At 56.1% G+C, this 20,613-nt stretch overlaps 2 protein-coding genes across 5 annotated transcripts in view; one reads left to right on the forward strand and one right to left on the reverse strand.

Moving 5' to 3' along the window:
- BMP1 (bone morphogenetic protein 1) overlaps window positions 1–3,796 on the forward strand; it is a 49,887-nt gene extending 46,091 nt beyond the window's left edge. For all 3 annotated transcript variants that reach the window (XM_019641878.1, XM_019641879.1, XM_019641880.1), the window contains 2 exons: window positions 1,430–1,680; window positions 3,059–3,796. In XM_019641878.1, the coding sequence (XP_019497423.1) occupies window positions 1,430–1,680; window positions 3,059–3,193 (386 nt within the window). In that variant the 3' untranslated portion in view covers window positions 3,194–3,796. The remainder of the gene's footprint in view (window positions 1–1,429; window positions 1,681–3,058) is intronic.
- A 5,130-nt stretch (window positions 3,797–8,926) lies between these two features.
- PHYHIP (phytanoyl-CoA 2-hydroxylase interacting protein) lies at window positions 8,927–20,613 on the reverse strand. Of its 2 annotated transcripts, none has more exons than XM_019641989.1 (5): window positions 20,338–20,613; window positions 16,525–16,718; window positions 15,130–15,304; window positions 12,710–12,827; window positions 8,927–11,040 (listed from the first exon to the last, which is right to left on the reverse strand). In XM_019641989.1, the coding sequence occupies exons 2-5, from the start codon at window positions 16,687–16,689 to the stop codon at window positions 10,506–10,508; spliced, it is 993 nt and encodes a 330-aa protein (XP_019497534.1). In that variant the 5' UTR covers window positions 16,690–16,718; window positions 20,338–20,613; the 3' UTR covers window positions 8,927–10,505. The 2 variants fall into 2 exon arrangements, with proteins under 2 accessions (XP_019497534.1, XP_019497535.1); XM_019641990.1 differs by lacking the exon at window positions 20,338–20,613 and adding an exon at window positions 18,800–19,176.

Below are 20,613 nucleotides of genomic sequence, written 5' to 3' on the forward strand. Positions count from 1 at the left end.
GCTGGAGGGACAGTGTGCACTGAGGGCCAAGCAGGACAGCAGAGGGAGGCCTCCTGGTCGACGGAGGGGAGGTCCTGATTAGGGACTATGAAGGTGGCCCTTCAGAGGACAGTGACGACAAAGGATAGGGAACCCAGGGAGGCAGAGGGAAGCCCCAGAGTCCCCAGTGCTAGGATACTTGACTGTGCAGCTGTCCAGCCTCATGGCAACCCCCCAGATTCACTCGTTCATTCATTCTATACGTATTTATTAATGTGTAACATGTATGAGGCAGCATTCTAAGTACGGGTCACAAAATGAACAAAGTAGATGAACATCTCAGCCCTTTAGGGACTTCCTTTGCATTCACGTGTTCGTTTATTTAAATAAACAACCATTGACTGAGTTCTGGCTCTGTGCGGAAAGGCTCTCGGGGCATCAGGCCTGAGCCCTTCCTCCTGCCCACCCAGGAGTGAGACAGGATGTGCACAGATCATTACAGCAGGAGACAACTGTGATAAGGGCCTGGTTCTAGGTGTGACTGGTGGGGTCATACCAGCAGGGGGAGGAGCCCAAAGACAGCCACAAGCCTGGGGCAGCTCTGGGTGTATACAGGTGACTCCGAATCACTTGATTTGGCCTGAGCAATGCGTACATGAGACCAGCAGTGAAGTAGGAACATGCAGTTTCAGAGAAAGGCTGGAGGCGAGTCATGGGAGGCCTGGAACGTCAGACCGAGGGTGTCGGATGGGGGCTTCCCAGGCTCCTCGTGGGTCTCCAGCCACTCGCTACGGAGTCCCCAGAACTGATGGGTCCACAACCTGCCTTCCCCACTTTCAACTCAGTTCCTGCCCCAGGCCCTGCTCCCTTCCCCCACCCCTCCAGGGAGATGTGAGTACCAGGTATTTTAGAGGCTGGAGAGCATCGGATGGAGGATGGCCACTGCATGCTTTCTTTCCCCCTCCCAGCATAGGGTCACGGACTGGAGGCCCGGAACTCCATCTGGCCTTCAGACCTGCTGTGTTTGGCCCACAATGTGTTTTTTAAAAATGTGAGCCAACATTTAAAAATCAGGAATTTCCGCATAAAATCTAGAGGTACGTCCTCTCTCTTAAGAATGGAAGCTCTGGCAGCCCAGGGCCCACATTCTTCCATGACAACCATCAGCTGGAGCAAATTAACAATGTCCTCTTTTGACAAGCATGCCCTCCCCAGTGCCTCCGCTCTGAGTAGCCCCCGCCCTGTGCACCCCCAGCCTCCATGGGCCTCTATCCAGAGGCAGAGCAGCAGAGCACGCGTTCTGGGCCAAATCCTTGGCTGGGTCCAAACCCAGCCCTCACTAGCCACATAGCCTCTCCCAGGGCCTCGCAGCCAGTAAGGCCAGCGTGGTGAGGTGCAATGCCTGCCCATGGCCCCACTCAGGACGTGATAGCCCATCTTGTCTCTGCAGAGTGTGGAGGCCAGGTGCGGGCTGAGGTGAAGTCCAAGGACCTTTACTCCCACGCCCAGTTTGGTGACAACAACTACCCCGGGGGGGTGGACTGCGAGTGGGTCATCGTGGCAGAGGAAGGCTATGGCGTGGAGCTCGTATTCCAGACCTTCGAGGTGGAAGAAGAGACAGATTGCGGCTATGACTACATGGAGCTCTTCGATGGCTACGACAGCACAGCCCCAAGACTGGGGCGCTACTGCGGCTCAGGGGTGAGGCTCCCTAGAACCCCCAATCCAGAGACTCAGCACCAACCCAGTGCCTCTGCAGGCGTGGGGTGCTGGTGTGAGTGCTAGCACATGCCGGGCCCTTAGCTGGAGCTGGGAGACCCAGCCTGCTGGGTGGCTGCTTTCAGAGGTCTGCCGTGCCCTGGGCTGTCCCCACCCAGGAAACCCAGTCCTTTTGGGGCAACACAGAGGTTCCTGCAGCCTCTGGGTTAGGCCCTGCTCCGACCCAAGCCTGCTCAGCACCAGTTTGGTTGGGCGTCCATATGTACTCACACCCGTGCACACACCCAGACGTGCCTTCCTCCCATCATCTCCCTGGTCTCAGCCTCATGGCCCTGCGCTAGGCAGCCTGGGTGCCCCCAGGAAGGGTGAAACTTTCTGGAGCTGCAGTAGCTGCTGACCCAGTGATTTGGCAAATCTCCCCTTAGGGGCAGAGCTTCAGCCTCTGTTGAATGGCAAGGGCTGGGCCGGGTAAGAGGTGGAGAGGCGGGGTGGGAAGTAGAGCACACAGCCCCCTTGCCTGCCTGACTCAGTGGCTCTAGAGCCCGCCGGCTACCAAGCCGGCACCCTCTTCCCACTTTGCCCTTTGTAACTCCTTTGATCTGGCACATTCGGATGTCCCAGGTGGCTTCTTCCATAGGCTTCTACCAGCAGCCAACAGGAAGGAACCCAATCCTGTCAAGGCTTCCTGGCATGGTTGCTGGAAACGTCCCCAAGGTTTTCAAAAATGATCCTTTCTATGCCTTGAAGGCCAGGGCATTTGTGTGCTGATGCTCTGTGGGACGCTGTCACTCTGAAGGCCTGCACACAGAGGTGATGACAGGATTGCAGGGGCCTGGGAAGGGGCGTCACCTGGAGCTGATGATGATCAGAACCCGGGGGAGGGTAGGAGGGAGGATGGCCAAGTTCAGGTCTGGGGCACCTTCAAGAGTTGACTGTGACAACAAGAAGGCGGCCACTCAGAGAACCTGTTCCCTTTGCAGGACCCTTCACAACCGTGCTCATGTGCCCCCGCCGCCAGCCCTTCTAGCCTGAGAGAGCAGATAGTGTTTGGTCCTGTCTGCATTTGAGGGAAACAAGGCCCAGAGAGGCAGCGCCTTGCCTAATTTTCACAAGCAGCTAGTTAATAGTAGAGCCGAGTCTGACTCTGGACTTAAGACAAGATCCTCTGCCGCTTGCTTTCGGCCCTCCTCCAGTTGCCCCATTAAACTCCCCCTAAAAGAGCCTTCCTCCTGCTCCCAGGGCCTGGGGCATCTGGTGAACATCAGAGCCTCCGCCTTCCTTAGAGCAGGGGAACTTGGGGATGGAAAACAGCAGCCCTGGCCCCGGCCTCTGCCTCACGCCCGTCCCTTGCCTCCATCAGCCTCCGGAGGAGGTGTACTCGGCAGGAGACTCTGTCCTGGTGAGATTCCACTCTGATGACACCATCACCAAAAAAGGCTTCCACCTGCGCTACACCAGCACCAAGTTTCAGGACACTCTACACAGCCGGAAGTGACCACTGCCCTTACACGTCAGTGGGGACACGAGGCCTACTGTCCTTGGTCACCTGGACCGGACAGTGGGGGCGAGCAGAAGGTGGGCACTGTGTCCCTGCCACCAGGACCTGCAGGGCCGATGGTCCAGGTGAGGCTGTCCTCAGGAGGCGGGGACTTGGACTACTTCATGAGCCACTTCCCCAGATCCCTTCCTCCCTTGCCCCCAGCAGAGCGAGGAGCCAGGGCCAGGGCCCGGGAGCCAGAGCTTTCACTGAGACACTTGAAGTGGCCATTCCTCCGTGGGGGCCGGCCGGTGGGGAGGGTCTGTCAGCGGGACCTGCCCGCCTTCCCTATCCCTCTCTGTGTGCTGGATTGTGTATAGCCGGTGTGTATCCTCATTGTAATATACATGTCCCAGCCCTCCCCCAGCCTCATTTGTTTTTACTTTAAGCCCCCACTTCCGCTATTTCCTGGGGCATGAGTTTCTGTACGGGTCCCACGGAGCCACAGTGGGGAGACGAAGGGGAGGGTTGGGAAACAAGACAGGGCTTCTCTTAGGCCCAGTGGCTGGTCAGTCACACCAGGGCATCCCAGCCAATAAACCGAAAGTATTACAGCCAGTATCCTGTGCCAGATGTTGTCTGGGATATGGTGGGAGGGGGCAGGGGCGTCTCATTCCAGATGTGCAGGCTCGCTGTGTCTGGAGTGGCCCGCAGCCAGGACACCTGGCCTCGCTGGCTGCCCTGCCTCCCTTCTATTTCAGGACACCTTAGGGTGTGATTTCACACTTGGGCACACACAAACATAGCCGCCTCGCACACGTCAGCCTGCGGGTGCACCACATACACACGCTGCACACAGCCCTCCCACACAACGGGAGGGGTGGAACATTCTGTGAAAGGCCGTGCGGTGGGAAGGGAGGAGGTCTACAAAGGAATAGGCCTGTGTTGTCCATCCAGCGTCCATCTGGGTTTTCTGTCTCTGAGTCTGGGGGAGCAGTAGGGGGTCTGTAAGGGTGTCCAGCGAGGGGAGCTCACCAGGAGCCAGAAAACTGGCACCAGCCAGAGCTGGCCCCAGTGCCTACCTTCCTGAATGTCAGACATCAAGTGCTGGCCCCCGTGAGTCCTTCTCTTAGGGAGACAAGAGCCAGACACTAAGCAAACATTCCAGCTCTGGCCCCCTCTCCCAAGGCAACCCAAGGCTGTGTCTTGTCTTGTCTGGTTTCCTCCTCCCAGCCAGCCAGCGGGGAGGCTCGGACCTGTCTCCCCCCAGACGCCGTGAGGGGAGAAACCACATCCCTGCTCCTTTCCTTCAAAGGAGCCTCTCTCTCCCCTTTCTCTACATGGATCTCACAGGGAAAGAAAGTCAAGAGCGGACCCAGGTTCTTATACCCGGGCTGGCCATGCCCAGATTCCCAAGAGACCTGGCAGCCTGCTCCAACCCCCCACCCCCGCCCTCCGGCTCCCTGAGAGCCTTCAGTGGGACTATAGGTCTTATAGGTCTTTTACTGGCCCCAAGTTCCTACTATAGCAGGGGCAGGTGTTGTGCCAGATGTTGCCAGGACTATGTGGGGGGACCCGCACCCAGAGAGCACTGTGGCATGATGCACCCCATATTAACCCTTTGAGCAGAAAGCAGCAGCAGAAACCAGACACATTGCTGATATACACACAGAACTCTCTCCTTCCAGGAAGCCAATTGCTCCCACGGTCAGGCTGTAGCCCTGTCTTCTGGTCCTGATGGCAGGTGAGGCTGTGAAGCACTGCGAGGAAGTGAGCCATGGCCAGAGGGGGTTTCTGCGTAATGCTCCAGTGAGGTCACAAGCTATGATGTCACAGCCACCCCTCCATGCCTCTACCGCCTCTGATTAGGGTACTCAGGACAGCCTGGAGGGCCATGAGCAGAATGGCAAGGCCCCCAAACTGTTGGAGATGCCTGGGCATCTCACCTAGACACTGTGCCAACCGACTTGGCATCAGCTCCTCCACAGTCGAATTTGTAGTCAGTGGTCACAGCTCTCCTCACCAGCCCTCCAGGTTCCCCTGAAGCTCAGAGAACCACACTGCCTGTTCACAAGCCACATGTCCAGAAGGAGCCAGGATCATAACCTAACCCAGACTGTGGGGCTTCGGCCCACCCCAAACAGGGCTCCTGGGAACAAACACCACAGCCGAAGCAGCTCAGGATTGCCCCGTGCAGCTCCCGCCCACCCACCCCCTCCTCGGCAACTGTCCCAAGACCATTATTACCATGGACGTGGACCTCTCTAATGACTCAGGGATCTGGGCTGCTGGGCCCTCCAGTCTTTCCATCTTCAGAGGCTGCCACCTGGCGGTGGAATCTGCTTAGGAGCTGGCTGCCAGCCATTGATACATATTCCAGAATTTAATTAATGTGTTTTCAGGGCCCAGCTCGCCCTCACCTGGCTGCTTCGGGTTCTAAACTAAACCGACTCCAGCTCAGCCACCCATCGACTCAGGTGATTGTGCGTCAGAGGAAACCACCCTTGCTCCAACTGTCTCCAAGGCCCTGAGTTTCCCCTGGGTCCCCCTGGATCCTAAGTACATAGCTGGCAGTGAAAGAGCTAAGATGGACCTGCCCCAGACTGTGCTCCCAACCCATGTAATCAGGTTGAGATAACTAGGTTGAGATAACCACATACCCCAGCACTTCCGTCTCCTCCCTCTGGGAGCACCTCTCTAGCCCTGGGAGGACAGGATGACAGTACCAGTCTGGCAATCGAGACCTGGCTCTGCTGTGCTTTGCCCTGTGACGTTGGCCAGCTGCCCCTCCCTGGGCCTCCGTTCCCTAAGCCTGTCTGTCATCTTTCCCCAGCAGCCCTTCCTGCCACAGCCAAGGAGAAAATCCAGCTTCCAGTCTCCAGGAAGCCTGAGGACTGGGGCCCTCAGCAGCGGTGGGGGCTTCCAGGGCCAAGTGTTGGCTCTACTGTAGAAGCAGGAAAGTTGATGCCCTTGCACTGCTTGCTCACCACTCCCTTTTCTCTCCGTTTCCCTTCCCTTCCCCTTCACACCACAAAAGGTGTCACAAGCTTCAACGCAAACACAGCCGGTTTTGAACACAAGCTCTACCACTTGAGTGCTGTGTGTCCCTGGGTGAGTCATTTCACCACTCTGAGCCTTGGTTTCTTCATCTAAACACATGGGATGGTGGCACCTCACAGGGTTTCAAGGGAGGAATGAGATAACCTTTGAAGGGAATGTGTCCCCGTGCCAGGCAAACCAGGGGGCTCTCCAGAAATGGGCCTTCTTTTCTTTTCCTCTGCCAGACAGTTTTCCAGTTTCTGAACAACTCTCTTCCTCTGCTATAAGGAAACTTCTGGGTACATGAGTTTCTACTCGGGCATCAGGAGCTTAGCACAGAACCACTCCCGCCAGAGAGGACAATGCTTAACCCACAGCAAGGCGGGGCTTGGGAAGCAGAAGACATATTTCTGGCTAGCTGGTAGCCTTTCTGGGCACCTCCCAAGTCACACCCTGTGCTTGACTGTCCCGACACACAGGGCTGACTCCAGAATCCGTGAAAAGGTTTGCTGTTCCAGTTTGCAAAAATAGTAGTGCCTGACTTCTGGGGGGCTGGGGGGGGGGCGGAGAGGACAGCCAGATGTTTACCCCGAGATCCACGAGGCCCCCAACCCAGCTTTCTGCTGACCAGTGTGCTTCTGCTCCAGCCCCTCCCAGCCCCACGCCCTCCCCTCCCCCATCCCAGGAACATCTGGTTCCAATCTCCTGCAGATGCTGTGGCCAAGCTATTTTATGGCCAATCACCTCAGCTCAGCTTCCTGAAGGCCTCCCTCCATTTTGGGGGAATAGTCCCTTCTTGTCCCTCTCCTTGGGACCCCAGCCATCTCTTTTCCTAACATGGAGAAAAGACACATAACCGAAGCCAGATGACACTGTCAGGGTCCTCAGAGCGGGCAACTCCCCTCCCACTACCTTGGGGTGGAGGGGCCTGTCATCCCTCCAGGATTCAAAGAAAGATGCTGGCACAGGAGGAAAGGAACTGGCAGGGAAGTGTAAGTGTCTGGGCGGAGGGGGAGGGGGGCGGGGAAGAGAGAGAGATGGGAGCATTAGTGTGCATGTGGCCATGTATATGTGTTGGCTGTTTCTACGTGTCTATACCTGCACAGCAGGACACCCCACTTGTAACTCAGAGGTGCCCCTTGGTGGCCACCCCATCATTTTCCCTCCCTTTTTGCACTGGAGCAGGGCCAACTCGGGGTCCCTGTGCTGGACAGTGGCAGCTGCAGTCCAAGGTTGTCCCTCACCTTGCAGCTCTCTGTGGTCACCAAAGCTGCCTTCTAAATCCAGCCCAGGGAAGGTGTGTGTGTGTGTGTGTGTGTGTGTGTGTGTGTGTGTGTGTGTGTCCACACAGACCTCACTCCTATTAGAGGGACACAGGCCATAAGGAGCCGGAGGGCAGACTCCGACAGATACCTTGACCCAGTTTGGTCTGATGGACACTTCCAGCAGCCAGGGTGGGTGGGCGCCAGAAAGCGGCCATCTGGAGAGAAGACGGAGGAGCAGGCTCTCTGGAGGAAACCTGCACACCGCACTCCGTCCAGTGCAGCCAGCTGGCTGCCTTCATCCCCCACTAAGGACACTGGGAGCCAATCTCTCCTCCTAAGAAAACCAGAAGGGTTCTAAAAAGGAAGACTGAAGCTTGTGCCTCTGGAGGACACTCAGTTAGTGGGGTGCGGCGGGGGTGGTGGTGGAAGGATGTACCCTGGTGGTCACTCCCTGTCCTGGGAATTCTGGACTCCAGCTGATGCCCAAACCTCTTCAAATCAGCCTCCTGGGCCATTTGTGACTCCACATCCCCCCCTGGTGTTATTCAGGAGCTAGGCATGGCCTTGGAAGAGATGTAGGAGACCCTTGGGAGGGTCACTGTCTGAGATGGGTACTGCCGGGTCTTACTGTCTCAAATGGACCTGGCACACACTAGGGGACACAGGGCAGTGAAATGGGAAAACTCCAGCTTCTGACCACTGTGACCTACTGACTGTAAGACATGGGCAAACCTTTTAACTTTTTTGTACCTCAATTTCTTCATCTGGTAAATGGAAATACAGCACAGGGCCATTGTGAAGACTAAATGAGCTGATGTATGAAAGAACCTGGCGCGATGCCTGGCATATAGTAGGTCCTCAGGAAGTGGTCCTTTGCCCTTCAGCTCTCCTTCCTAGCCCCAGGAGGCTGTGCTCAAGCTCTGGGTGACACGTGTTCGCTGGCCCTGAGCCGGGCAATGTCAGAGAGGTGACTCTGATTTTTCTGGAACCTTTCCACTCCCGAAGAGGGTCATTTTAATAAGTCTATAATAATAAATGTAGAGGTGACAGATCTGCAAATGAGAAGCCCTGCTGGGGAGGGGACACGGGCTCTGGAGGAAGGAAAGTCAGTGGCCTTTGGGTCTGACGCTGCAGTGGGAAGGGCTCCATGTGTGCGTGTGGGGGGGCTGCTTGGGGACCTTGGCTAGGCTTCCAGATTCCTACCGGTTTTTCCCTAAGAGGCCTGTCTCCCCACTTGCAAAGTACAGAGTAGGTCCAAATGACTTCCCAAGTCCTTTCCGGGCTGGGGATGTGGCTTTGCTTCCTGAGCCCCACCTCCCGTAGCAAGATTTGGAACACCCCTGGAGACAGTTCTGGGCAGCCTGTCCTGGGGCCATCCCTATGTGAGCTCCTCTATGATTATATAACTTGCCCACCTACCCTTCCAGAGCCCAAGGAGAGGCGGAGCTCTCAGGCCATGGTGGTTTATTGATGCACAACGCAAGCACAGCACAGGCGGGCATGCCCCAGCCAGGGGCAGACTCCGGGCCAGGGGAGGGCAGCGAGCCACCCCCACAGCAACGCTGCCAGCAGAGGGGGAAAGGGCCTGGGGGCCCCTGTCCTCTCCTTCTCCACGCATTTCCCAGGCCCCCCTGATCTCATCCATGCCACAGAGACAGCTAACCACAGCACTCCCTGTGGCCACAGAAGAGGCGACCAGCTGCCTCACCTGCCCCTTACTGAGATATGGCCTTGTTGGCCTGCGGGCTCCTTCTGTCCTTCATCACAGAAATCTGGCTGTCACTGTGGAGGCTGCTCTCTTCTGCCTGACGTCACCTCCGTCATCCCCCAATAGCTAGTTGCCTCCATCGACACCTCTCCCCGTCACCCCACCTGGTCTGCTTGTCTCAGGGGGTCCACCCTCACCACCCTCATGACCCGTACAAAAGTAGGAAATAGGTAAAAACACTTATTAGGCCTGGGAAAGTCTTCAACAAGAGTTCCCCAGGGAAGGGGCTCTCCGCCAATAGGCTCGAGGAAGGGGGTGGCGGGGACAGCGCCAGTGGGCAGGGGCACGAGGTGGGGTGGCGGGGAAGCCACAGTCCAGATCACACACAGGCACAGTGCAGTCGCGGCACCGTGGCAGAGACAGCAAGGAAAGTGCACAGCCAGGCAGGTGCCGGGGCTCTGCGAGAAAGCCCTTAGGCCTAGTTCCACACCAGGTCCCCTCAGGGTGGAAGGCAGCCCATGCTCTGCCTAAGGAAGGGGCTGTTCTGGGTCTCAGGGGTCTCTTTCCCCCTCCTCAACCCCAGCGGCTGCCGTTCCAGGCCCCAGTGCTCTGAGCAAGAGAGAAAGTCTGCTGGGGTCTCTGTCATCTTCAGATAGATGAAACGAAAAACTCCAACAGCTTGGATGCCCCAAAGCCAAGAGGAAAAAGAGGGCCTCTGAGTGCAGGTGACAAGATGGGGGAAAGGGAAGGGACAACTCTCCCCATGCAGGAGGAGGTGCTTTGGGTCAGGAGCAGCTGGGGTCACAGCAGTGCAGGAGATTATTTATAGAGGGACGGGGCCAGACCTGGAGTGGGAAGCCCCCAGGCCCAGCTGAGTGGGCAGGGGCATCCTGTGGTGGACCTGAGTGGGGTGGGTGGGGCTAAGGAAGAGCACCCCACAGCTCTCCGTGTTGCCTCTGGAGGCAGGCAAGCTACACATGGGCTTTGGCCTGGAAGGCCCGGAAGGCCGCAAGTCTCCATGAGATGGAGGCCTGGGAGAAAGCAAGAAACAGCAGGACTGGGAAACCAGAGGAAAGGGGAAGTCTCCAGAAATCCAACCCCCCACCAAGCTACAGAGGCTAAGAGCCTTTCCAGGTCTATCAGGCCTACCAAGGGGACCACCCTCTGCTGCCTCTAATGCCCAGGGGTGAGGGAGGGGGAGACCGAAGGCATGGAGGGAGCAGGGTGATAGGGGAGAGAAAGCCAGCTCCCTGAACCTATGCCACCCACTGCGCCCTGCCTGTCATCTCTCCCTAGCTCCGCAGCTCCCCAGGAGTCCCTAGCGGCCCACACTGATGTTGCAGGTCTTGCAGCTGGGGTCTTTCTTGGCGTCGGCAGTGGACAGGCTCATGAGCTGATGGCCGCTGATCTCTCCCAGGGTGCCCAGGGACAGGTCGACGGGTTCAGTGTAGATGATCTCCAGGATGAGGTCCTGGGCATGGCGGAAGACCAGCTCCCCATCCTCCACACTGCAGGTCAGGAACTTGTTGCAGGCAATGTCCAGGAGGGGCAGGCGGTCTCGGCAGAAGCGGTCCCCCAGGGAGCCCTTGGGGGCCAGAACCAGGATGGCATAGTGGTAGGCTGTGTACATACAGTAGAAGTCTGCAAAGTAGAGGTTGGTGCTGGGGTTGAAAAGGCGCTGGGCGGGAATCTGGAAGCGCCAGCGGCCGTAGGGAGAGTCCTGAGGGGGCTGGCCCGTGTTGAACTCCGTGTTGCAGCTGAAGAAGACTCCGTGGAGCATGCCGCTGGTGGGGGAACCGTGGCTGCCGCTGTTGTCCTTCAGGTAAGGCTGCAGCATGTTCCCGCAATGGGTCCTGCCCACCCCGGGGAAAATGCCAAAAGGAAGAGAAAATGCCACTGGTTAGCTGGGCAGAGGCTTGGCTGCTGTGCGTGATGAAAAGGGAGCCAGCCCAGCTCCTGGCTCTCCCACCAGCCACCGCCTCCACCCGTCACAAATAGAACATACCAGAATGTGAGAGCAGGGAGGGCCCTGGAGACGGGCTGAGCCAGCCCACTCCTTCACAGAGGAGAGGTCTGAACCTGCTGTTCCCCAGCATAAAACGCTCTGATGGAGCTTGAGTGAAACGCAGAGCCGTCAGGATCTGGTCCTTCTGGCTCCAGCGCCTACCACCTCCACACCCACAGTTGACATCCTCCAGCCGCATGGGAACCCCGCCCCAGCTCTTTCCTGCCTCTGTGCCTTTGTATTGCTCTTCCCTCTGCCTGGATTGCCCTTCCCAGCTTTCGCCACCTGGCCTGGCAAACTTCTATTCATCCTTCAAGGCCCAGCACAGGTGTCCCCTCCTCGCTAAAACATCCCAGGAATATCAGGTACATTCAACAAAATGTTGACTGCCTACTACGTGCAGGACACTGAATTTTACTCAATGAGCACACACACTTATGACATTCCATCTGTTGGTACTGTCCCCCAATAGACTCTGAGGTTTTCAGGAGGAAGACTCTGCCTTTATTCCTGGCACACATGGGTGCTCTCTATCTCTTTCTTGCTTGCTGATGGAGGACCCCAAACTGGGCCAGAGTCCACACCACTCATCTCACTGCCTCTTTTCTTGAGTACAAACACCAAAACCCCTGAGGCCTCCGTTGCCTGGAGAAGGGTCAAAATGCCCACCCCAGTTGATGCAATCAATGATAAAGACGGTACTGGCGGTGGCTTGCCCTGGCCCAGTCTTACATGGAAATGGACTTGGAGCAGCGTCAGCAGGCTTGGGGAAGATGGGCAGCCCCAGGTCCAGCCTCACTTTTGCCTGGTCCTGGCTGTCTAAGTGGCTAATGACTTGTTGGCCCTCTGGGCCTCAAGCTCCCTGTATGTAAGCTGAGGGTATTGAATGGAATCGTCAATTGGATCGAACGTTTTTAGATGCAATCTCTTTTTTCCCAAAGGAAATTATACATAAGCGGGCCATGGGCAATAAAATTAAAGCTGCTTGGGTTGAATGATAGGTGTGGGGTCCACCAACCCTCATCCTTGCATTTCCTGGACCACCCTAAGGGCTGCCTGGGACATGCCCTGGAACCTCCAGGCTCCCCAGACACTATGTGAGGTCTCTGACCCTTCATGCTCAGAACCCACTCACACTTTGTGCCCCTCTGACCCCTCCCCTTGGGACCCAGGGCCTGAACTGGAGACATAGCTGCTGACCTGCCGCATTAGAACCCAGCAACAGGAACTGCCCCCAGGAGGATGCCACCCAGGATAGCACTCACCCAGGCCTGGTTGTACAGTGCCCCAGGCAGCCCCATCCTGAGTGCCCTCTCCTTCCCAGAGCCCAATCCCAGGCCACGAGGCCTCCCACACACCCACTCACCCAGAGCCAGCCTGTAATGGGAGGGCATGGCAGCTCACTGCAGAGGTCTGGCAACTGACAGGGTTGGGATGATGTCAGACAGCCTGGCGTGGCTGAGGCAGAGCTGGGGGAGGGGGGAGGGACCTGGTGGGCCATGCAGGGCCTTGCTCACCTGGCATGCTGGAAGTACTCCTTGTGATGGTTGCGGTAGAAGACGGAGAAGCGCAGCATGCGGCCTGCGATCTGCTCAGCCTTCTCCTGCAGCTGTGCCAGGTGCTCCTTGGCATAATCTGTAAGAGTGCAGGTGGGTGAGCCGAGAGTGCTTGGGGATTGCAGCCCCTCCCCCCTGCGAACATTAGCCCACCTCTGTGCTCAGACAGGCAGGGGACGCCAAACAGCCACAGCACCTTGGACCACATGGAAATGGGCCAGCCAGATGCTGTCTGTGCCCTCAGTGCCCGAGGCTCAGGGCTCTGTGTCAGACAAGGGGCAGGGCTGTCCAGTTATGCAATCATGATGGGCTCCAGGGCCTCTAATCCCAGGCCATCCTCGTGTGAAAGGGGGACCAGCAGGCAAAAGAAAGGCCAAGAAAGGGAGAATTTGAGGTCCTTTAGCGACAAGCCCCTCAAACCCAGCAGGTAGGAGGCTGCCTGCACCACTACATGGAAGCCAGTTGTTATTACAAGTGGGGGCTCATGGAGAGCCTATGGAGAACTGCGGTGAAGGCTTAGACAGACCATGTCTGGGGCAATGACTCCACTTCAGCAACCCAGGAAAAACACAGAAACCTGGGAACAAGGTAGTGAAACTAGACCCTCCCAGGGGCGAGGGCCAGAGGCCAGAGACCAGGGGCCCAAGCAGGGCTGCTGCTAGCCTAGACAGCGCCTCTGTACAAATTAGGAAAAGATTCCCTTTCCTCTTTGTTCATGCAGCCCTGGCCAGGGTGCTGGGTTTGACAAGAGGAGTGTGGTCTGGACTGCAGCCATCCCCAGCTCCCCCGTTTGAATTAAACTCCTACTACACATGGAGTTCTGGGGTAAACCAAGAGGCTTTCCCCACAGAGAGTGGGAGAACCTCCAGAGAGTGGGGTTCGCAGCCGAGCTAAGAGAAGTTCACCACTCAAAACAGAAGGGCAGCTCAAGGAGATGAGGCACAGGCCTTGGCAGAGGGTGGAGCCAGCAGCATCATAGGCCCAGGGCTAAGAACGTCCCCCCACCCCCTTTCTTGTGACAGAGAGAGATCTGGGGCAATTCTCACCATGGACACAAAAGAGTGGAATATTGTGGGGCAGATCCTGGGTCATCAATGAACAAGTACTCATGAGCCTGGTGTTTGTTCATGCTGGAATTTCCAAGCTAAGTTCTGCTAAGAGAGTTTGGGCAACCACTGAATAAGGACCATTTTCCCAGGCTAAGCGGAGGTTAGGACAAGCAAAATGTGACAAAGCTTCCATCGACCAACGACTGATAGGCAAAACGCAGTTTAGCCACACGATGCCATATTATTCCACCTTAAGAAGGAAGAAAATCCTGACACATGCTACAACATGGATGAACCTTGAGGACATGATGCTAAATGAATAAGCCAGTCACAGAAGGATGAATACTGCGTGAATCCCCTCACATGAGGTACCGAGAAGGGTCAAATTTAGAGACAGAAAGAGAAATGGTGGTTGTAGGGACTGGAGTAAGGGGAGAGGCAGAGTTGTTGTTTAATGGGTATAGCGTTTCAATTTGGGAAGATGAAAAATTCTGGAGACCAGTTGCATCCCAATGTGAATGGACTTAACACCACTGAAATGTACACTTAAAAATGGTTAAGGGCTGGCCGAGTGGCGCAATGGTTAGGAACTGGCTCGGGATGCCAGAGGGCCCCGGTTCGGATCCCACATATGAGGGCCAGTGACACTGCCCTCTACAGCTAAGATGCTGAACAACAGCTCAACCTGGAGCTGGGCTGCCCGTGAGTCGCCGGCAACGGCGTAGGCTGCAGCCCCTGTGGCAGTGGATTGCCATGGGCTACCATGTGTAGCCAGCAGCCAGCGTGAGTGGCCAGCAGCCGCAGTGAGCGGCCGTCCAGAAGCCGGCGACTGATCTGCCTTGCCCGGGAAGAGCGCAATGATGGTGCCAACTTGGGCCAGTGAAGCAACGTCCTCCACAACTAGACTGAAGAACAAAATGACAGCAACTTGTATGTTCCCCTTCCCCCAATTCCCCAGCACTGTTCCCTTCCCCCCAATACCCCAATTAAAAAAAATCTTAAAAAAAATGGTTAAGATGGTAACTTTTATGTTATGTGTATTTTACCACAATCCCCCCCAAAAATATGCTCTCCCCAAGCCAGAAAAGCGACTCCATCCCTTCATGAAAGTAGTGTTGTCACTATAATAAGCTGTGTTCACATCTGCCTCCTGCATCAGTCTGCAGGCTTTGGCAGGGCAGGGGCAGGTCTCATCCACCTGTGTCTCCCTGACGGCCTAAGCCTGGTGCTGGTGTACAGCAGGTGGTCATGGTGTCTGCTGGGTTAAGAAGAAGCCCCCTCCTGATCATAACTAAACCGAAGTGCCGAAGCAGCAGGACGGCAGGGCCTCACCCCCAGTGCAGAACTCCACCGTCTCGCTCCAGCCGGACACCAGGTATTCCCCGTCGCTCTGCTTCACAGCAGTCTGCACCGCGACACTGTACTCTGTGCGGGGGCTCAGGAACCAGTGGCCTCTCACCGTCATGGGCAGTGGCACGGCTTTGGCCACAAGCTTGGTTGGGACATCCTGAGACATGGGGTGCAGACAGAGAGCCAAGAGTCAAACTGGGGGTCATGCTCAATCTTGGCATTCCCTCAGACCTCTATCCCCAGATGGTCCCATGCCTCCTAAGGAGGGCCAGAGTTTCAAGGATTCGATGGCTCAGAGCCCTGGTTGCTGTTTTCCTGCAGAAGCAAGCAGTGGCCATTGGGAAGGCCATACAGACAATTCCCCAGCCTACACCCCTCCTTAATCTCTGATGCCGGTTCTCTTGGGAACTGAGGAGAAAGGCTGCTGGGGTGGAGGCTTGAAAAGTTGAGGGTGGCAAGACCTCCGAGATCTCCGTTTTCGAGGGAGACTTCGAGAGCTCAGCACACTGCAGTGCTGTCTCCACGGCAACGGCCAATGCTGAGAAGCCAGGGAGGAAGGGAAAATATGCCTTATTCTTTGGGGGGGAGGTTTAAGGGGGTGGTGGTGAACATTCACGTCACCGTGGCAACTGGCCTGCCAAAAGACACCCAGATTGGGGGGGGGGAGCCAGTTCCAAAGAGAGAGAGGGCAAGTAACCCACATGATGCCGTCGTCGTGGGAACCAGCTCCTTTCCACCTCAATCTCCTCCCTGCCTCTCTGCCAGCTTAGAAGATGGGAGCCTTCCTCCCACCCGCCCCCAAAGCAGCTTTAACCCAGGAAAAGGACACCCCAGCCAGTGGGGTACTCTCTCACATTCCTTTTCTAAACCCAGCAAACAGGCCAGAGGGCCAGGGGCAGAGAGGATCACGGGGGCCTGCGGGAGACCTCTGAGGACCCAGCAAAGGGCCCAACCCTTGCCCACGGCCCATGTTGCCCACCCAGTCAACAATAAGGTTGCTTGCTGAGTCGGGGGCCATGCCCAGGTGCAATGTCGTGGCCCTGCCCCGGCTTTTCTCACTTGTGCAGAGCCCCAGTCATGATGCTGATAACGGTGTTGATAACAGTGTTCATTGTGTGCTGGGCCCTGAGCCAAACACCACACAAACGTTACCTCCCAGAAGCCTTCACCAGCCTGCGGGGGATAGCATTATCATTATCCCCTTTTTACCAGTGAAGGACTCAGACTCAGCAGAGGTTAAAGAATTTTCCCAAGTTTACACAGTAAAGAGAGCCTGGATTGGAATCAGGCCTCTTCAAACCTACAACTATCACCTGTAGGCCCTGCCTCCTTCAAGAGCAGGTGTGAGAAAGAGGCGCTCCCGGCTCCCTCACTCACCCGGTGCTTGAACTTGTTGGAGTTCTTATTCTCCTTCTTGTTGAGGTCGATGAAGTAATGGGTGACCCTCTCCAGGTCGCTGTTCTCCATGGCCCAGGAGATGCGGAAAGAGTCACAGGTGATGTTGTTGACCTCAATGCTGTGGGGTGTGGACAGCAGCTCCATGTTCCCCTCCGGTTTGGCTCCCGTGGGGACTGAGGGGACAGGGAGAATCAGCACCTCCCTCCCCACCACAGAGTTTTCTGGAACATCTTGCTCCTAACATCCCTTGCGAGGTGGAAACTTGAGGACCCATTGATGGCACCTACCTCTTTCTATCAAGTCTGATGGAAAGAGTGCACAGGGAAGGCTAGTGGGGGACTGAAGGTGGGATGGGGTGTGCCCCCCCCAGGGGGTTCTTGGCTGTCCTCAGAGGGGTCTGCAGAGCAGACGGTACCTGACAGGTGGCAGAGGCAGTGGGAATGCTGCAAACGCCAGGCAAGACAGATTTGCAGCAGATGGAGCCGAGGAGGGGGCTCTCAGCTAGCAGGCGTTAAAACAGAAAAGGGTGGGGGTGGAGAGAACAGTGCGAGGCGTAGGGGAGACAGGAAGCACCTATCGAAGAGATGGGTTTGAGGGTGCAGGCAGGCAGAGGGCAGCAAGCAGCCAAGAGGTCAAGGGTGTCGGGAGGGGTGCCAGGGCTCTAGAACTCAGGCCCTCCGACTCTCCGGGGTGACTCAGCAGAGGTCACCATGACACAGGGCTGGGAGTTGTGTCATGTGCCACAGAGACACACTTGGATCCACTTGGTGGTGGCAGGGCAGTACAAGCCACAGCCCTTCTCCCACCCATAACTTTTTCATTATCACTCTCCCTTTCAGCACATCCTCGGTGGCTTGACTCTTTTAAATAATTAGTTTTACCTTTGACATCTATTGCAGGCTGACTATGTGCTAATAATTTCACAAACATCATCTCCTGCAAGCTCACAATAGTAGGCGCTATTATTATCCCCATTTTACAGATGTGGTCGCTGAGGCTGGGGGTACTAAGATGCCAACAGTCACACAGCTGGAAAAAGATTTGAACTCAGACTATCTGACTCTGGAGCCCAAACTCCTTGTCATAAAGCTAAGGTTGTGTTCCCTCATGCGAGTGTGTGTGCGCGTATGTGTGTCACATGTGGCATGTGTGTGGCATGTGTGTATGCATAGGTGCACATGGTTTTACCGTTATTTGTTTTTCCCCCTTCTGTTCTTTTCTTTCTTTTTTTATTAAATTATTTTTTATTATGAAATACACATTTTTAGAATTCGTTTCAGCTGTACAACACAGTGCAATAGTTAGACTTTTTACCCCTCGAAGTGACAAAACCCCCCCCCCCGGTCCTTTTCTTTTAAGCGATGGCATTTTCTATCACCTCCTCCTCTCACTCCTTCGCTGCTTCCGCTGGCTGCTCTTCCAGGTGTAAAAGGACCACACTACCATCACTCTTACCTGCGCTTATCTAGGAAGCGCTGACTCTGGCCCTGACGTTGGCCTGGCTCATTGGAGCTTCGGGGAGCAACGTGAGAGGGGCAGAGAAGGACTGTTTCTGGGACAAGAGCATGAGTGTGGGCTGGACTTCCTTCCAGGGCATCTGCTTGGTACCCAGTCGAGCTCATGCCTCCCAGTTCTTCCTCAAACCCAGTCCCAACACACCACAGAGCTCTGGAGTGTCAGCTGCATTTCACCTCCTTCCCTCTTCCTCTCCTCCACTTGCCCAGGCACTGCTCAGGGTGAGGGTACCTTGTGCCATCAGAAGCAGGTACATCTATTTATAGCTTCCAGAAGATCCAACCCACACTTGCCTGTCAATTAAGCCTGCTCCATACCCTGGCACCTCTAAATTAACCCGTGGGCTGCCTGGGTGGCAGGCACGGGGGGAAGAATATGAGTGATGGCCCTTCCTTGCCCCAGAGTGTGACCTGAGTCCTGGTTTCATCTTCGCTTCCTACCCTAAAGCGTATGCCTGCCTGTTGTGAGGTGCAGCCAAATGCCAGTGGCTTCGTGCACAGGGAATCCTGTGGTAAATAAGCATGACAGTGCTACTGGATTCACCCCAAAATAAAACAGAGTAGGATTGGGTGTCTAGAAACACCTGTGCTATAATAAACCAGTTTGTAATTCACAGGGACAGGTGTGGAGCAATGGGGAGTTGCCCAGTGAGAGCTCCCCAGGGAAACACGCATGAGCCCCCCCTCACACACACATGCAAACACACGCATGCACACCAGCACAGCTGCCTCCCACTCACATGGAATCCAATCCACACCCACCCTCTGGGTGGGCACCTGTTCCTGCCTCAGTCTCCCAGAGATAGAGCAGCCGGGCTTGGTGATGGTATCTCCAGGACCTGGCTCATCCTTTCGCCGGTACAGTTCTAGGAGAGCTGAGACTACTGCCCATGTGAGCTTGGGAGAGTTGCCGTGAGTGACACTGGGAGAACAGTGAAGTCGGGTGGGCACGAACCCCAGTTCTCCAAGCTCAGATGACTGGGGAAGGGCAGGGTGTGAGGGACAGGTTGAGACAACACCTGAGGAACACCCACACTCCCGTGCGAATCCACCCTGACACAAGCATTCACACACCCACACGCAGGCGAGCACATGCGTGTGCACACGCACATGTATGCACCAAGCATGCCCACCCACATCTTCTACCCACAGGCTTCACACACCTCCTCAGACATTCTCACCCCCACACACTCACCTACGCACTCAGGTACCCCCCCCCCGTCACCCTTCACATTCTAAGAATGTCCCGCAATTCTCCCTTCACAAGCTGTCACCTCCACGCAGACCCACGCATGTGCATGTCCACAGGCTCACGCACACACGTATGCATGTACACCTTCTTACAAGCCATATTTGGGGGAAAAGGAAGACACAGGATCCAACATGCATGCATGCCACCTCCACAGAAGGCAGGCACCCCATACGCCTGCTTGCACACACATGTACATTCACACACATGTCAACCTCTGACTATATTCTGGTATTCGCTCTCAAACCTTCTCCAGGCTCAAAAACTCAGACTTCGAAAATGTGTTTGTCTCTGGCTACCCTCTGCCATCCCTGAGCCTTCACATGCCAACAGGTTTGCACATCCACGCGACTTTGCCCACAGACAGGGGCTTCTGCCCACATTCTCCACCTACCTACCACCTTCTGCTCCAGAGTCGCACCTTCCCACATAGAAACCCTCTATCAACATGTACTCCCACATGCCTGACAAGCGATATGTCCACCCCATAAATATACTGCTTCACGCTGTCCCCACCTACATGTACCCACAGGCTACTCAGAGAAGTGATCCCCCACACATGTGCCTCACGTATACAAAAAGCATATGTTCCTAGACATGCCACACAGCAGTCAAAACCCACACATGAGCCTAAGTTTATGCAGACAGAACTAGCTACGCAAGCAAACCTCCAGTCTTCTCGAAAGCATGCATACACTGTGTACACACTGGTACCCTTTACCGATGCCCATTCAGGAAAGCCACTGTGTGCCAGAGGAAAAGCTGCCCCCCACCCGCTGTCCCTGTTGGCATTGCTGACTGCAGCAGAATGGTCATGGGGTGACGAACTATGGTGCCCCGGGGACCGGATCCAGCTCTTAACCCCTTGGCCAAGGGCCTGGGGGAAACGGGACAAGGTCATCTGCCCTGGCAATCCAGGTGGGCACCACAGGCAGTGGCAGGACCTGGTGCCCCCAGCTCCTAGCCCCTAACCACCCGAGTCCCTCTCGGGATTGACAGCAGGACGCTCTGGGGAGGAAGGGCACTCACCTGGCTCCGATGGGCTCTGCAGAGGAAGACCTGGAAGGGAGGGAAAGGAGAGACCTCTGTGTGGTGGGCTCCCCCGGCAGAGGGGCAGCGGCCAGACGCCTGGGTCACAGGCAGCAGTGCTCGCTGGCTCCTCTTGCTCCTCTCACAGCTGCCAAGGAGGCTTCTTCCATGCCCCGCGGGCAGCCCCTGCGTGGTCCGCAGCGCGCTGCTGCCCCCGGAGAGGTGATGTTTCCAGCCGAGCGCAAGGAGAGGCAAGAGCGAAATCAAAGCGGCGTG

The sequence above is a fragment of the Hipposideros armiger genome, unplaced genomic scaffold (assembly GCF_001890085.2).
Source record: "Hipposideros armiger isolate ML-2016 unplaced genomic scaffold, ASM189008v1 scaffold_64, whole genome shotgun sequence".
Taxonomy (NCBI): domain Eukaryota; kingdom Metazoa; phylum Chordata; class Mammalia; order Chiroptera; family Hipposideridae; genus Hipposideros; species Hipposideros armiger.

Coding starts and splice junctions, on each gene's coding strand:
- PHYHIP (XM_019641989.1), bottom strand. CDS start 16,689: ATGGAGCTGCTGTCCACACCCCACAGCATTGAGGTCAACAACATCACC. Junction 15,305..16,524: donor CCAACAAGTTCAAGCACCGG/GTGAGTGAGGGA, acceptor CCCATGTCTCAG/GATGTCCCAACCAAGCTTGT. Junction 12,828..15,129: donor GGTGGAGTTCTGCACTGGGG/GTGAGGCCCTGC, acceptor GCACTCTTACAG/ATTATGCCAAGGAGCACCTG.